At 48.5% G+C, this 16,698-nt stretch overlaps 1 protein-coding gene across 1 annotated transcript in view; it reads left to right on the top strand.

Moving 5' to 3' along the window:
* LOC135877812 (adenylate cyclase type 10-like) overlaps window positions 1-16,698 on the top strand; it is a 113,060-nt gene that overhangs the window by 43,461 nt on the left and 52,901 nt on the right. The window contains 9 exon segments of the mRNA XM_065403360.1: window positions 891-953; window positions 2,278-2,329; window positions 4,583-4,814; window positions 6,872-6,979; window positions 9,827-9,876; window positions 10,166-10,322; window positions 11,111-11,315; window positions 11,399-11,495; window positions 15,903-16,098. Coding sequence (XP_065259432.1) covers window positions 891-953; window positions 2,278-2,329; window positions 4,583-4,814; window positions 6,872-6,979; window positions 9,827-9,876; window positions 10,166-10,322; window positions 11,111-11,315; window positions 11,399-11,495; window positions 15,903-16,098 — 1,160 coding nt within the window.

The following is a 16,698-nucleotide window of genomic DNA, read 5'->3' as shown; positions in this document are numbered from 1 at the left end:
TAACAAATGGAGTAGGGGCATTACGCTTATCGTGGTAATAAAACAGGGCCAAACAGGGTACTGAAAATACAGTAAAACTTCCTACAGTATTTATACAGTGGCTTTCAATGGCATCATGTTTTACAGTTTATTTAAAAATGGATTACTCACCCACCAAGAAATGCAGCCATCTCTGGGGTGGAGTACTGCAACTACTCTGTGTCAGCAACATTACCCAACAGGGTGTTTTAAGGAGTAGGAGGGAAGGAATAACCATTTCAAATGACACTCCGAAAAGTGTTTATGAAGCCGAATGTACATTTCCACAAAGAAATTAGGTCAGGACATCACGGTTGCTACCTCTAACTTTTGAGAAAAATGCTATGAAATCTTTCATGACCATGAATGGTCAGTACCTGAGTTTAATATGTCATACAAAAGACAGTCATACTATGCTGGTTGTGGTCCTTTTGCAGAAAGAAATGAAGGGAGCGTTCAAGTTGTCATGTACAAAAGAGTACAACAGAAAATGGCTAATGTCCAATGGCAAGTCTATTGGGATGGTAGCCACTTTCATAGAGGCAGCACTCTCTTTCTCAGCTGCAGACTGCAGGTGGGGTCACGATGAAAGTTCATCACACTCTCTTTCCAATAAGCAAAGGCAGGTGATGACTCTAAGGTTGCTTTTCAGAGGAACTTTATTCTTTGATTCTTTTTCATGTTGAGCAGGTGCACCCTTGACTAGGATCTCTGTGTCCAGACAACCAGCTCCTGAAAGTTTCATGATCCCCAATGTCGGTAAAGATTCTTCTCTATGTAGGCAGCATGTACGAGAACCATTTGTCTTGAACAAAGGATGTGTGCAGCAAGCACTCTTAGATATGCCTTCTCCCTTGTTCTCTGAATTTCAGACATCACTACTTCTACTTTCTCCAAGAAGTTGAAGTTATTACTTCCACAAGACATTGAGAAAGGTAAATTCAAGCTTATCTTCCTGGAATGTAACAGACCAGCCATGGGTTCTTTTTAGACTCAGTCAGTGCAGCAGTGAGAAATTAAAGACCAAATCCATGCTTGACTATAACAGCTTCTAACCCAAACAGAACTGTGCTTGTCTAGCTCAAATCACAGCTTTATTAGATATAGGACTTCCACTGATTTCAATGGGGGTTGCATCTTTGTAACGGAGAGCAAAATTTGGCTGATCAGCATCATATATTAGCCTGAAAAATTCAGGAGTGAAAAATACTGTTTAAAAGAAAGCAACAAACAAAAATAGGTGACTAGAGGGAACTGAATTTCTCCCCCTTCCCTCTGACTAACTAAGGCTATGTCTACACTAGGGACCTTACAGCGGCACATCTGTACCGCTGCAGCTGCACTGCTGTAAGGTCTCCCGTGTAGCCGCTCTATGCCGGGGGGAGAGAGCTCTTCCATCTGCATAATTAAACCACCCCCAACAAGCAGCGGTAGCTATGTCGGCAGGAGATGCTGTCCCACCAACATAGCCCTGTCCACACCGACGCTTTTGATGGTGAAACTTATGTCAGTCAGGGTGTGTTTTTTCACACACACCCCGCCCAACAAAAGTTTTGCCAACAAAAGTGCTAGTGTAGCCAAAACCTAAATGCTGCACTGAAAAGAACCTTTAACAGTTTGATGAAGTGCATTATGGACTAACAGGTTTGGGCAAAAAACCCACCCAGTGGTTCTCAACCTGTGGCCCGCGGGCTGCTTGTGGCCCAATCCGCACAGAGCTGCGGCCAATGTGACATCCTCAGGGCCGTAGAGGTAGTATTGGATGTGGCCCACATAACACATTGTGGGCCACATATGCAGTCCACAACGGTAAATAGGTTGAAAACCACTGGGTTAGATCATATACTGGTGTAAGTGGGTATAGCTCTGCTGACATCAATGGAGCTATGCTGATTTACACCAGCTAAAGATCTGGACCATAAAGAACATTTTTGAGAGTAGTGGGTGTTTCTTCTCTTTAAGCTATCGGCATTTGGAGGATTTCTGGGTGGGTAACAGGAGTACTTGTGGCACTTTAGAGACTAACAAATTTATTAGAGCATAATAAATTTATTATTCTGGGTGGGTGGGATTCTTCCCATTAACTGTGGCCTTCGGAGTTTCCTGGCCTGGTATGTCACACACTAAGTCTGCAGTGAAGACATTTCCTATGTTATGGAATTTCATCTCGTTATCTTAGTGCTAGAGAATGGTAAAAAGCAGCTCTTAGTCCAGGACATATGATGTTGCATTGAACCCAGTGGTTGATTTTCTTTCCAGGGACTGTAAAGGCACTAAAGAAACACAAGATGTTGCCAGAGGAAAATCTTAGGTACGGGAACAAGGGCTTCATTCACCAGACCACTTTATAAAGAAATAGATTCCTAGGGGTTCCAGAGGTTGTGAGTGGAATATATGGGTTTGTCTGCTACCTGTGGGGGAAGACATTACCTGATGGGGGGCAAGGTACCCATGGAGACTGGGAGTTTGGAGAGTGTGAAGGACTCTCTCAGAATGGAACATCCCTACTGTCAGGGCCCCATGCATTCCATGGCACAATGGGACTCCTACATTCTACAGCAGCATTAATTTACTCCAGGGGTAGGCAACCTATGGCACGTGTGCCGAAGGCGGCACGCAAGCTGATTTTCAGTGGCACTCACACTGCCCGGGACCTGGCCACCAGTCCGGGGGGGCTCTGCATTTTAATTTAATTTTAAATGAAGCTTCTTAAACATTTTAAAAACCTTATTTACTTTACATACAACAATAGTTTAGTTATATATTATAGACTTATAGAAAGAGACCTTCTAAAAACGTTAAAATGTATTACTGGCACGCGAAACCTTAAATCAGAGTGAATAAATGAAGACTCGGCACACCACTTCTGAAAAGTTGCTGACCCTGATTTACTCTCTCTCTCTCTGGGAAATGCCCTTCATTCCCACTCACTCTCCCCCCCATCCACCCGTGGCTCATAGCTAAACATTCTTGCAGTAGAATTTGTTTATTTTCAACAGTCCAAGAATGGATTTTTCATTACACCCTCTGGGTGGCCTGGCTCCACACCCCAAACCTTAGCTCCTGCCCCAGCCTGGCCCAGAGCCCTCTTCCCCAATGTATGCCAGGGAAGTGGGAAGCTGGGAGCTGGCTTAGTGGCTCATCTTTTCAGACCTTGGCTGTTGTACCGTTCTTCAGCCTGGTTAGCTCACCAGCCTGTGTTGTTCCATGGAGTTGGCGCTTTTCCTACTCCCTGGCTCTATGGAACCATGCAGGGAGCATGCACTGAAATAACTCTCTGTTGTGGGGAAATCTGCAGAGCAAGAGGTAGCTGCAGGCAGGTCCTGGCAGATCAGGAAGATAAAATGGTGAGTGCCTGAATGCAGCAAAACAGTGAATTCCATGGCAGAAATGGTGGTTTCTGTGGCATCCTGGAAAAATGGCAACTTGTGCAGCCATGGAAGAGCAGAGTTGATGGAGCCCTGGTTGAGATGGATGCGGCAGAACACACTCTCAGAATGATTGTTTCAGGCTCTCTGCAGACTCAGGCAGGCATCTCTCCATCTGTTTACATTCAATTCACATTTTCAAGGTCCTGCTCGGGAAAGACAGATAGTCATGAAAGCTGCATACTGTCTGGGCCAGCTATGGTTCACAGTCCTGCTGCAGATGAGCCAAGGGCAGGAGATACAGATTAATCAATTAGGTCACATTTCTTTTCTATCCAAGGTAAGGTACTCAGGCCTGCTTACAAAGTTATCTTGTAGAGCCGCTGTTCAGTCAGGTACATTTTAGCCAACTTTTGTGCTCCGCTTTCTCTCTGGCGTGTTAAGAGACAGGAAGCTCTCCAAGCTGAAATGGTTTAGGTTATTCTGTTTAGGAGGGATTAGGTGCTGGTGCTGTCAGAGGCGATGGAGTTCTGTCTTCTCAAGCGAGGCAGGGAAAGGGCTGCCTGCATCCTGGCCAAAAGCATAGGGTGCCAAGGCTGGCTAATGTCACAGGCTTGTGCCGTGGGCCTGGGTTCCCTCCAGAAATCCTGCAATGACGTCTGCATCTCAGCTTTCATTTTTAAGAAATCTGTTTCCAGACCTTGCAAAAAAAGAACTTGAAAAAACAGAAGGGAGAGTAACTGATGCAGGGATGTTACGTCTGCCTGAGTCTGCAGGGGAACAGCAGCCACTGTAGCTAGGGAGGAAGCTGCCTGAGCTCACCCCACAGCAGACAGGGCATGGCCAAGGGAGAAGGGGGGCTCTGCCATGTCTGGTGGAGGTGGTGGTGGGGGAGCATTGCCACATGTCCATCCTCTAGTGGCCACAAGACCCCATGTGGGGGTGTGCCAAGAGCCGCAGATTGCCTTAAACTTGCCCTGCATAAAGGAATACCATAGTCTTCCTCCAGAACAGTGCCATAAAGGCACAGGAGGGGCTAGGAGTTTAGGGACAGAAAGCACCGTCCCTGGGTCACAAGAACAACATAAAAACAGCACCAAGGAATTAGAACTGTGAATTCTGCCAAACACAGATATACAAGAAAGCCTTGTGACACGGGAATCCTGCCCCTTCTCTGCCATCTTGTCTCCGGCCAGAGCTGAAGAGATAGAGAAGGAGTTTCTGGAAAGGCTGGACGAGATCATTCAGCAGTCTGACAGGGGTCAGGAGAAGATCAGGCGCTTGGGATCCTGCGAATGTGAAGAGATCGTGGAGTCTGTCTTTGTGCCCCTGGCCCGGCACTGCATGTCGATGGGAGAATACGCCAGAGCCTTGTATTACTTGTTGGAGTGTGCAGCGGCTTACTTACATCTGTCAAACAACTACATGGTGAGCTACTTTGCTTCCTTGATCCCATGCGAGTTCATGTCCTTTCCCTTGGTCTCCCTTTTACTTCTCCCCATATTAGCAGGCTATCCCAGATTTCATCTAGGAACACACGTTCTTTGGTTCTTTCAGACTGGTAGTGTTAGGCCTTACATTTTCCTTGCCTCTCCTTCCTACTTTGCTAGAGACCCTGAGCTGTGGCGCAGGATTTTAATGTCACAGACATAGCACATGAGAGACTACAAGCATACATACAGTTTAATATTATTACCCCTTTTGACCTGAGCTTTAAGTCAAAATTTGGGATCCTGTGGGTTGTTTCTGTTAGAAGGAAAAACGGAGTCAGGCATTTCATTGATGCAATCCTTTTGATTTACAAGGAATGTACATAAAGTTCTGTTTCCCTGAACACTGTAGGACTCAAACAGCTGGAGACAGTTAATTGCTATAATAATAATAATAATAAATATAATAATAATTAATGGAGATATCCCATCTCCTAGAACTGGAAGGGACCTTGAAAGGTCATCGAGTCCAGCCCCCTGCCTTCACTAGCAGGACCAAGTACTGATTTTGCCCCAGATCCCCAAGTGGCCCCCTCAAGGATTGAACTCACAACCCTGGGTTTAGCAGGCCAATGCTCAAACCACTGAGCTATCCCTCCCCCCGTCAAACAACTACATGGTTGATCATGCTCACAGATCCAAGCTTCTTTTGAGACAGCACTCTGCCCAAACGCTCTCGCTCTTGCACCTTTTTCTCAGGGTCATGCTACAAGTCCTTCTGTGGCTCTCCTGGCTTTCTTCTGCCTTCTCTGGGTCTTTCTGTGGTGTTTCTCACACCCACACACGCCTGTGCAGTCCAGTCAATCCCAAGCCCTATGTTTGTTATCAGACTCCCAGGAAACTGCTTAGGTCACATGGATCAACTCCTGCTCCAGCTTTGCCCGTGGCCTGTGTTTTGGGGGGAGGCTCCTATTGCTTTGGCTGTCTGTTCCAGAAAAGAGCTGAGTGCCTTACACATTTGTCCAGAGTGAAGGCCAGCTATCACCTGCACCAGCCTCAAGGCGGTTTCACCCAACCCCCCAGTATAGTGAATATAGTAGTGGGAGGGGAGTGAGGAATGTTTAAAGGCATGGTGGTTTAGGGCACTAGCCCCAGTCCTCTAGAGGCTGGGGCACAGGGGGTGGGGGTGGGGGGGATAAGGAGATCATTAGGGACATGATTTTGGGAGGCCCATCATAGTCTCTGGGAGACATTTAGTCATATGACAAAAATCATCATATGAATTAGCAGTCTCTACCATGGAGAGCTCATGGGAGAGATAGGGTGCTTCTAGTCAGAATTAGAGTATGTTACCGAGCTGTGGAAGGTGCCCACAACTGGAATAGCCTGGAGGAGGTGGTACGCAGGTCAGGAGTAAGGTGCATTGGCAGGGCTGTGTGGGGGATGAGGGGGGGTTGAAGGGTGACTGGGACTCAGTGCCATCACTTCAATACTACATTTCCTCCATACATTCAGCCAAAGAAACCCATGGGCATTATGTCCCAGCTCTGCAGGCAGCTCCTGGGTTACTCCAAGGGGAAAGAAAGCAACGTTGCTGTCCTAGACAGAGTGAAGAGAGCTCCCTTTGCTTTGTGGCTTGATTCACCCCTGTGTGAGCACAGCTAGGGTGGTGAAGAGACGGGATGCACAGCCACAGCTCCGTGATTCAGTGCCATGTTGCCCTGGCGTGCGATAGCTGCACGAGGGCAACCCTAGCTTAGGCTTCCACCAGTGGAAGATCAGGCGTAAAGCTTTGCCATGACCCCATTCTGCTCACACCTTGCCCTCAGAACACTCCCTCCTTCCTCTGCCACAGGGTGTGGGAGGAGGGGGGCAGGAGACACATTGCTGCCTCCACCTGCGCAGAGGGGATTCTCCACTGGCCATCTCCGGCTGCTTGCAGTGGCCGTAGCAGACCGGAGAATCCAGCCGTTTCTCTTCAGCTGGTGGTGGGGTTGGAGAAAGTGTGCAGCACAGATGGTCACCTACCCTTCTCTGTGGTTTGCTTTGCTTAAGGCCTTTTGCAATTTGAATACAGCAGAGAATCTGATCAAATCGGTGGACTTCAGAGCACTTGTAATTAACCAGTTTGAGGAAGCTACCTTCTACAGCCTGAAGGGTGAGGTAAAGAGACAGCAAGACATTGAGGAACCTCTTTATGTATCTGGTCGGGGCCATCTATGGAAGATGATTGCAGGTTTCCTGTGTCTCCCTCCTATGTCCGTACAACCTCATCCGAAACTAAAAGTCCAAACTACTGGATGGGCTCGCATGCCCCCTTTGCCTTAGGTGGGGCCACTGAGTTGTCTCTCACAGCTATCTTAAATGAGGAGTGGAGGACACAACAGTTTCAATGAGGTTTAACCCAACCCGCTCTCTAATCCCCAAAGCTCCAGCATTGATGTCATGCTAGAAAATGGCAGCTGAGAGCTCCACCATTTTGGAACATGCAGTTGACTGATAATGTTACAAACAGTCTTTGTCTCACTCTTGCTTCCCCTCTGCAGATCTGTTATAACATGGGCCAAATGAATTTGGCAAAGGAATTTATCAGGAAGGCTTTGATTTTATTAAACAGAAGATTCCCATTTACCTTGATTGGAGTCTTTTTTAAGACTCTGATGGAAGAGTCAAAGCACACGTCTCACCAGAAGAAGCAGCAATTCTTATATAGTCACAGTAAAAGGTAGAAAGTAGAACTGGAGTAAAACCAAGTTGGGTGGATTTTACTTTAGTCTCTGGTTGTCATTTAGACCTCGATCCTGCAAACACTTAAGCACATGCTTAATTTGAAGCATGTAACTTGCATGCTTCAAATTAAGCATGTGAAGAGTGGGGGTTTTAAAAAGGGGGGTTTACACACTCTAGGGAAGAGGGAATTACAGATACGTGCATTTCCAATGGTACAGTACTTTAAAGCAAGGCATTTATTTTGGAAAACAGGAATCGATTGCAAAGAAATGCATTTGCTTTTGAGAATATTTTTATACTCCCTGCTACTGCTGAAGGCATTATTTCCAAATGTTGGCCTGTCCTTGCTAACCAGCCTCGTCATGGGAATGCTCATATTTCAGTCTGGGAACAGTGCTTCAATTTACCTGTTTGTGATAAAAACGGGTGCAACATATGTAAACAAGTTTGTAAGGTTTTATTTGCACTGTAAATAATCTACCTGAACAGTGCCAATGCTTTAACAGAATGTATTCTACTGCGTAATGTGTTTACGAGCATTCTTTTAGGTTGTGGAGCAAGAAGTCATCATCTTAGTGGTTCGGGGATGTCCTAGATGAAGGGGCACCTGAGATTAGGAGAAGCTCTTTTGGGAGCCATGGGTTTTGGGGCCAATGGGGGCAGAGGGAGCAAGGAAAAGCATCTGGTGTTATGGAGAGATCCTTTGGGCCGTGCAGGATAGTGTTGTTGGGGATTCAAGCAGAGAGAGAGAGATGAGGCGGTGGGGGTATCAGCATGAGGGGCTGGAGGTACCCAGGAAGGGGAGATATCAGAGTGGGGTGCATAATGGGGGAGGTGCTGTGGAGGGGGAAGATGGGGGAGATGAGGGAGCCCCAGTGGAGGGAGGCAGTGGTGGAGCAGCAGGGGAGGGGTTGGTGGCAGAGGTCAGTGAGGCAGCCCGGGGTACCAGGTGGTGAGGGTTAAGGCAGTGGAAAGGAGGAAGTGCAGAGGTGAAGGGTTAAGGTAGGAAGGGAGAAGGGAAGTCTGAAGATGGGGTGCTTGGGGGTGAAGGTGAGGTAGTGAGGACAGGTAGAAGTGATGGACAGTCCAGCAGGGGGATTTCAGGAGTGGGGAAAAAAGTGAGCAGGAAAAGGCTGGATTCCAGGAGGGGTAGGTGAGGCCCTGAGGGGTGGGATGACAGAGTTTGGGTTGAGGCACCAGGGGGGAGTCAGGCTGTCTCACCTCTCCCCCAGGAATCCCCAACGTACCTCATCATATTCCCCTGCTGCTGCCACCCTCCTCCTCTGCTCACCTTCTTCCCCATCTCTGCTGGAACCCCCTTCCTGCTGCCGCAACTCCCCCCCCCCATTACATTCACCTCTTACGGCCACTGGTGGGGGAGATGGACAGAGTAATTCTCTGCCACGAAGCCACCCTCCTTCCTGGATCACCAAAATGTCCTAGCACAACTGCCTTTCATCCGATACCCCTCAATAAAACACCCAACACCTACTTTGGCCTCCCCCTACAGTGTCCCCAGTGGCAGGCTCCCAGCCTACACTGCAGCAGTCTCTAGATGGTGAGCTGAGTTTTCACCCTCCTTCCCGCTCCAGACTTCTCTCCATGTGAAATCCATCCAGACTCCCCAATAGCTCCCCCCTGAGCCAGCTTGTGGTGCACCGCCTGCCAAGATTCTCCTCCCTCAGTTCCCAGTTTCCCCTCTTGCTTTCCCCACACTCACTCCTTCTCTCCCTCTTGCCCCAGCCCTCTTGTTCTCTCTGCCCCAAACAGCCTCCCACCCCAGTCTCTTTCCTCTCCCCCAGCCCTTCCGGCTTCTCTTTCCTTCCCGAAGATCACCAGTCTCTCAAGCTTTTCTTCATAACATGAACCTTGTTCTTTTGAAATAATAAATGGCAGCCAAGGTTCTCCTGTGATCCCATGACTCCAGGAGCTGGGGCTTTAGGGAAAATGCCATCTATCGCGAGAGTTGACAGCATGGCTTTCCCCATATCCCCCTCACAGCTATCCCCTCTGATGCTCCCCATAACTGTGCCCCCCCATGCTTGCGGGATGGTGGGGGAGAAGCGTCTGACCCAGCCAATGGTGCTCCCTCATGCCCTGGCCAAGGCCCTCCTGCTCCCCTCTGCTGACAGAGCAGCCCCTGCTGGCACAGGGCTACAATTGCTAATCCCCGCTAGCTGGAGCCTAAAAGCTGATCTGTAGTGGCCAGGGAAGGGGGAGGGTTCTCAGCATTGCTGCATAAAGCAGCCTCAGGGTCTTCTGTGCTGCTCCCTTCCGCAGCCAGCCAAAGTTGGGGAGCAGATGTCTCCCTTCCTTCCCAATGCCCATAGGTACCCTCAACCTCCCTGCTGCTACATCCACCTCCCCCACAATGCCACCCCTCCGTTGACTGACCCTCCCCCAACTGGTACCCCATCATCCGATTGCTACTTCTTCCTTTCCCCTTTCCTGCCCCTGGAATCCTCCATGCCTCCTCTCCTAGGAGGAGGAAGAAATGTCCAGTTCAGGATCCCGCCTCCTCCTCCTCCCACCGCTGCTCTCTGTTTAATTAGTAGCAATAGTGAGATCTTTGTGCTGCTGTGATCTGCTCTGGCTAAAGATGTGTCTCTTGTGTGACAGGGAGAAGAAATTAGCTTTCCTGTACCAGCAGGGCCACTGCCTTTCCTTATTGTGGCAACTTTTAGGCCTGGACACTGCTACAAACAGCAAGAAGTTCTGTCGCCTGGCAGCACTCATGAAGGTGAACTCAGCAGAGGAATCGGGTGATGAGAGCCAGGTGGGTCCACCTTCACCACTGGGAACCCTCTCCTCCTGCCCCCAAAGAAGAGGAAGTAACTAGCAGCACTGGAAATAACTGTGGTGACAGGACACACCCTGCCCAAAGGGGATTGAAGAGTCCTGACTGTTATGGAGCAGATGTCTGATTTCAACAAGCAATGGGTTGACCTGTAAAAGCTTGCTTTGGATAATCATCCCAATGTTCTGATGTTTTTCTGAACCTCATTCACACTGTCTAAGCCTCTGGGGCTGGAAATCTCATGGAAAACCAGCTTTCTTGTCAGATTTCCAGCATGCCTTGCTTCTTTCTGTCTTGGCTGGTAAAACATGCCCATGGTCTTCTTTGTCATGTTGCAGCACTTCTGCCTCTGGTAAGAACTAGGGAGGCAGAGATGTGGTGAAATGACAAACAATTAAAGTTCACTGACCTTTTTTAAGCCTCCCAAAAGAGTTGATCTGAGGTTCAGTTTCATTTTGTTTATTGTAACAGTTTAGGTTGGTTCTGATTTTGAAGCTATTGCTAATTTCATGACACTAGTTTATATTCTGTGCCTGTACAACACCTAGCACAGAGGGGGAATCCTGACTGGAGCCTTTAGACATGAGCATAATAAATGTTAATATTAATAATCCTAATTTTTTTTAATGGTCAGTGTTGTAAGAGAAAAAGGAACAAAGAAATGTGGGGGTTTCTGGTTCATCCATGTGTCCCTTTTGAGCCTATACCAGATAACGATTCAGTCAACAGTTTCAGGCTCTTGTTTTTTCTTGTTTTGAACATTTTAGATCATTTCATCCTATATGGAATTCTCACTCTGCTGCCTGATGATGGGTTACCAAGATGAATGGATGAAATATGAGCTGATGGCCATCCAGCGTAGCTCTCACCTCCAGGTTATCGGAGGAGGGCTATTAACAACAGTTAAATTAGCACAGTCATTGGCCTATATGAAGCTCTGCTTGGGTAACCTGCCCCTATCTATTCAGTTAGGTAAGTCTGCTTTCATCGTATACTGTGAAGAGAAGGTGTCAGTATTAAGGGAGAGACACTTAATACATTTGTTTTCTCCACAGGCTATCGAGCCCATGAAATGTGTGTGCGTCTGAAGAAACCGAAGCTGGACTATCTGGTTCTCTGCATGCTCTTCAAAGCTCTCTTTCTGAGCATCAGGTATGATGCAAATTTATGTTCCTGGCTAAGGAGAATGGTGTATGGAGAAGAAATCTAATAGGGAACTGTGGGAGGTCGATGGAGACAGAAGTATAGTAAATATAAAGAAATCCCAATGACTTCAGTGGGCAAGGCATGTGGTTACAATGACAGAAGACAGACCAGTGTCTCTAGGAAGGATGTTTAAGGCCCTGTATAAATCACTTTTTTTTTTTTAAAGAAAATTCCCGACAGTTTGCAAGGAATGAATTTGATAAGTACATTTAGTCAATTGTAAGGAAAAATATGTAAAAGATCACGGTTTGGGGGCATTTTCTCGATTTCCATGTCCTCCACAAAAATGTGATTTACACAGGGCCCTATTTATGGTGTCTGACCTTATGGCTGACCAAGGAGGAGATGGAGGGATAATATTGAGCCATACCTAACAGCTCTTAATGTGAATTACTATCGATGATAACAATGTGCCCTTGACAGAAAGAGGTGGGAGGCACATTATGAGGGCGACCAAGGACCTCCCTGGTCTATAGAGCCAGGAAGTGAGGAAGTATGGACAGGCTAAGTTTGGCTTTTTGCTTTGGTTGGCTGGTACTTTTCTTCTGAAGTGAATTTCTTCCTCATGAGGAGGTTGTTTGGATCCCCATACTTGGGATGCAGGTACCTCTGTCACATGGCTCAGAAGTGTCAACTGGAGTCATGTGGCAGCCTTATTTCCTCCCACCCCTGGCAGATTAAAAGACTGGTCTGTCTTTTATTAGACATCAATCTATAAGAACTCTCTCTGAGCCACAGTGGCTTCCTGAACACACTTGTTCTCACAACTGTTCCTTCCGCTGGGGCATGTTTGTCTGTAGTAATAGGTTGGCCACCTGGCTTCTATATGCACTGCTCCTGGTGCTTTTCCTTGTCAATGACCAGCTGGAAAGGCAATTAACTATCCACAGTGGACCTTGCAGACACTTATATGCACATAGGGATACTTTGCGCACCTGGGAAGGACCACAGTGGAACGTCTCTATCCACTCAGTGTCTTGTCAGGCATCCTTGAAGCCCTTCTCCATAAGCTCGTTCACCAAAGATCCTTGGAGAGAAAAATAGGCTAGATATATGAGTGGAATGATGGATGGGAGGATAGAGAATGAGACATGGAAAGAGGAAAGGAAATAAAGGGATAGGGGAGAAACACCTCAGAATAAAATGAGTCGTGTAATAATTCTCCATGATGTCTAGGTACCAAAATTGTGTGCAAGTACTGAGCTGGCTGGAGGAGTTGGCTGCTGAGGAGGAGAGAATCATTGAGATGGCTTGTTTCTTTTCTTACTGTTTAGAACTCTTGCTTTATGCTGGTAAGTACTGGGTAATGAGGACAACAGATAAAGGCGTGCTTTGCAAAGACACTCCTGGACTGGGACGGTTGCCATGTCAACCCTGCCAAAAAATGATGGCGCCATTCTGGCATCTCGTTTGTGGTTAAACTGCAATTGACATGCTTTTAAAGAAGAGAGCTAAAAGGTTTAACAGAAAAGGGGTTGTAGCTCCGATGAGGGGATGTTGATATCTGTGTGAACGTTGACGCTTTTGGGATATTCTCATATAAATCTGGAGCCTTATACTGGGAGGTGGGAGGTTGTAAAGTTGGCCAACAAATCTCTTAAGGCTAACTCTGCTTCTGCATGGGAAAGGGCTAGAGACTTTCCTTGCAGTGAAAGTCTAGGGCTCCAGCAATCCTTTTACATGCAACACCAAGCTAGCCAGTGTAGGAATGTCTGTTCCTTGGACATGTTTAATAACCTATTGTAGGTTACTCTCACAATCGTGCTCAAAGGCAGTGATCTGCTGCAGCCAATTCTCTTTGGGTTTTTGGTTGTAGTTATCTGTTTATTTCCCCTACAAAAGTGGCAAAAAAGTTGGAAGAATTTGAAACTCTCTTTTTGCGCTACAGTTTAAGGAGGTCCTCTTTCAAAAACACCTTTTAGAAAGAGAGGGATGGATAATGGGACCCAAGTGGCAACCTTCCTTATGGAAGGACTGCTGCTGCTCCACAACATAGGAATTGCTTTGCCCATCTCTGCATTGCATCCATTGTGGAGAACAAATGTAACTCACACACCTCCTGAGCATAGGCGTGCGCAGCCTATTTCATTAGGGTGTGCACCCAGGGAGCCCCGCCCTAGCCCCGCCCCCACCCTGCCCCCATTCACTCCCTCCTACTTCCCGCCCCCTGACTTCCCCCCTCAGAACCTCCAACTCCCCCTGCTCCTTGTCCCCTGACTACCCCCTCCTGGGACCCCTGCCCCTAACTGCCCCCCAGGACCTCACCCCCTATCTAAGCCTCCCTGCTCCTTGTCCCCTGACTGCCCCCCAGGACCCTACCCCCTACCTGTCCCCTGACTGCCCCGACCCTTATCCACACCCCCAGACAGACCCCCAGACAGACCCCCAGGACTCCCACGCCTATCCAACTGCTCCCCACCCCCAGACAGGACCCCCAGAAATCCCGACCCATACAACCCCCCTGCTCCCTGCCTCCCCCAACACCTCTCCACATCCCTGCCTCCTGACAGCCCCCCCAGAACTCCCGACTCATCCAACCCCCCCCAGCTGCTTGTCCCCTGACCACCCCCTCCAGAGACCCCCCACCCTAACTGCCCCCCAGGACCCTCCTTACTCCCTGTCCCCTGACTGACCTGACCCCTATCCACCCCCGCCCCCTGTCAGACCCCAGGACTCCCATGCCCCATCCAACCCCCCTGCTCCCTGACTGCCCCCTCCAGAGACCCCCCTCAACCCCTAGCCACTGCCCCAGGATCCCACCCCCTATCCAACCCACCCTGTCCCCTGACTGCCCCCACCCCTTATCCAACCCCCCCTGGCCCCAGACCCCTTACCATGAGATGAGGCTCCTAGCCGCCCCGCGGAGCCAAACACTGCCCCGCGGGAGCGCACAGCCCCGGCCCCCAGAGCGCTGCGTGCGCAGCGGCATGGCTCCAGGGGAGGGGGCCTGGGAGCGCAGACCCTGTGGCTTGCCGCGCTGGGAGAGGGGGGCCATTTGCCCACCCCTGCATTAGGGTGTGCCTGGGCACACCCGGCACACCCCGTGCGCATGCCTATGCTCCTGAGTGTGGTATTCTGTCCCATCTAGTGGCACCGAGACCACTTAGAGCGAGAGTATGAGTCTGCTCTACAACCTTAGCTAACAGGCAGTTGGCTTTTAGCTCATGCAGTAGAGGCTCATGCACTAAGCTCCAGAGGTCTCAGATTCGATCCCAGCTGCTGACAATTGGGGTCTGTCGGTGTTACAGAAACATGGGCAGTTTAAAATGGACTGCATGCTTGGGTGATGATGCTTTCATTTTTTCTGCCCAGTATGGGGTTTCTCCCCTTGCACTAGAGACCACTGATACAGAGCCTGTGACAGCCCCAAGGGGCTCAGTTAAAACCCCAAATCTTGCAGCATTTCTTTTAGATTTTCATTGAGATCTGAGGATTTTTTATGCCCGGTGATTTAGCTACTTCCAAGATCCCTCTTGACTATCTTTGTACTTATGGTAGTTTTAGAATAGGGAAATACACCCCCACCAGAAGGGGAAACAGCTTCTCTAATGCAAATTTCTTTTACAGGATTTTCATTTAAGTCATTTAAAGAGTGCCTGGAATTCATACAACGCAATGAAAAAAACTGCATCCTTATGTCTCAGAACAGCATCATGTTGGGGCTGTATTCATCCCTGGCCATTTGGTAATATACAAAGTCTCCTCAAAATTGCTTTGCTGTGTTACTGGTTTAATCTTTATTTTGCCATATGGGGGGGTCGGAACTTGGAAACTTTGGGCCGGATTCTGCCATCCGTACTCACGTTAAATAGCTCCTTAGTCCATGAGTCCTGTTGAAATCAGTGTGACTACTTGGCTGATCAGGTACTTCTCAATATGAGTAAGGGTGGCAGAACTGGGCCAGTTCTACTAGAGGACTGAATGGGGTATTGATGAGCCTTAAGGCCACCTTAGCTGGGGGGGTGGCTGAAAAGTTTTTGTCATCATGGCACATACCTCGGATGGATAATTTTAGGTCCAGTAAAAACATCTTTATTTTGCATTAAATTATTATAATCAACATCATTGTGCCTAGGAGTCCTAGTCATGAACCAGTACCCTGCTGTGCTCGGTGCTGTACGAACACAGAATAACGAGACAGTCACTGCCCCCAAAGTACAATCTAAGTTGGTGGTAATCATATCTCATGCTTTGCTGCATGCATTAGGAAGAATTCCTCTGCCCATTGTATAGCACTGTGCAGGTAGCTAGATGCAGCGTGAGTTTTCCATATATAGATCGGTGCCACTGGCTGGTCCAATAGTCCAATCCCCTACAGCAAATCTTATGTGGATCTCTCTCTTGGTGATCTAGGTTTGCCAGACTTCAGCAGTGGGGCAACTTCAAGGAGCCTTTTGAAAAGGCCAGAAGGTTGCTGAGGAGAACTAGCGCCTCATTCTTTGCTACCAGTGGATTCTGTAGATTCTTGGAGTGTGAGATCCTTATGCTATGGAAACACATTGAGGAAAAGCCTAAATTGGTCCAGGAGACTCGTACTAAGACGCTAAAGGTGAGAGGGAGAAGGAGATGTCCACATTATGTGGAAAGACTGTAAAATGCAATACATCTGCAAATGGAGGCTGGATATCTCCTGATGGCTGCTAGACATGGAGGGCCTGATCCAAAGCCCATGATGTCAGTGGGAGTCTTTCCACGGGTTTCAATGGGCTTTGAATCAGGCCCACTGGGAGCAGCCATGTGTCAAGTTTCCCTACACGCCTCTCTTTCAGACACTGGGCGTTATGATAGGTCAGGATGGGCAGACTAGGGGAGTCCAGAGTCGTCGTCTAGTGGTGTGTGGGTGGTCTGGTAACTGGGAGGACAATTGGTATTACAGGCAGTCCGGGGCAATGGTCAGAGTTCTCGCAGGGGGGTCTGTAGCCAGCAGATACAATCGAAGGGTTTGGGTTGGCAAGATAGGTAGGTGCAGTCAGGCAAGGCAGAGTCAGGTGAGACAGTACAGCATCAAGGCAAGGTCAGGCAAAACAGCAGGGCAGCAAGGTGGTCCAGGCAGTAATGGCCTGCTGCTCAGACAGCTTCCTCTTCCTGTTGGGGTCTTTATATAGTCCAGGTGCCCAGTGAGAATGTTGTCAGTCCAGCCAATCAGGGG

The sequence above is a fragment of the Emys orbicularis genome, chromosome 4, assembly GCF_028017835.1.
Source record: "Emys orbicularis isolate rEmyOrb1 chromosome 4, rEmyOrb1.hap1, whole genome shotgun sequence".
NCBI classification, from domain to species: domain Eukaryota; kingdom Metazoa; phylum Chordata; order Testudines; family Emydidae; genus Emys; species Emys orbicularis.
Note: the sequence above shows the minus strand (reverse complement) of the source record. Positions and strands in the feature narration are given on the sequence as shown.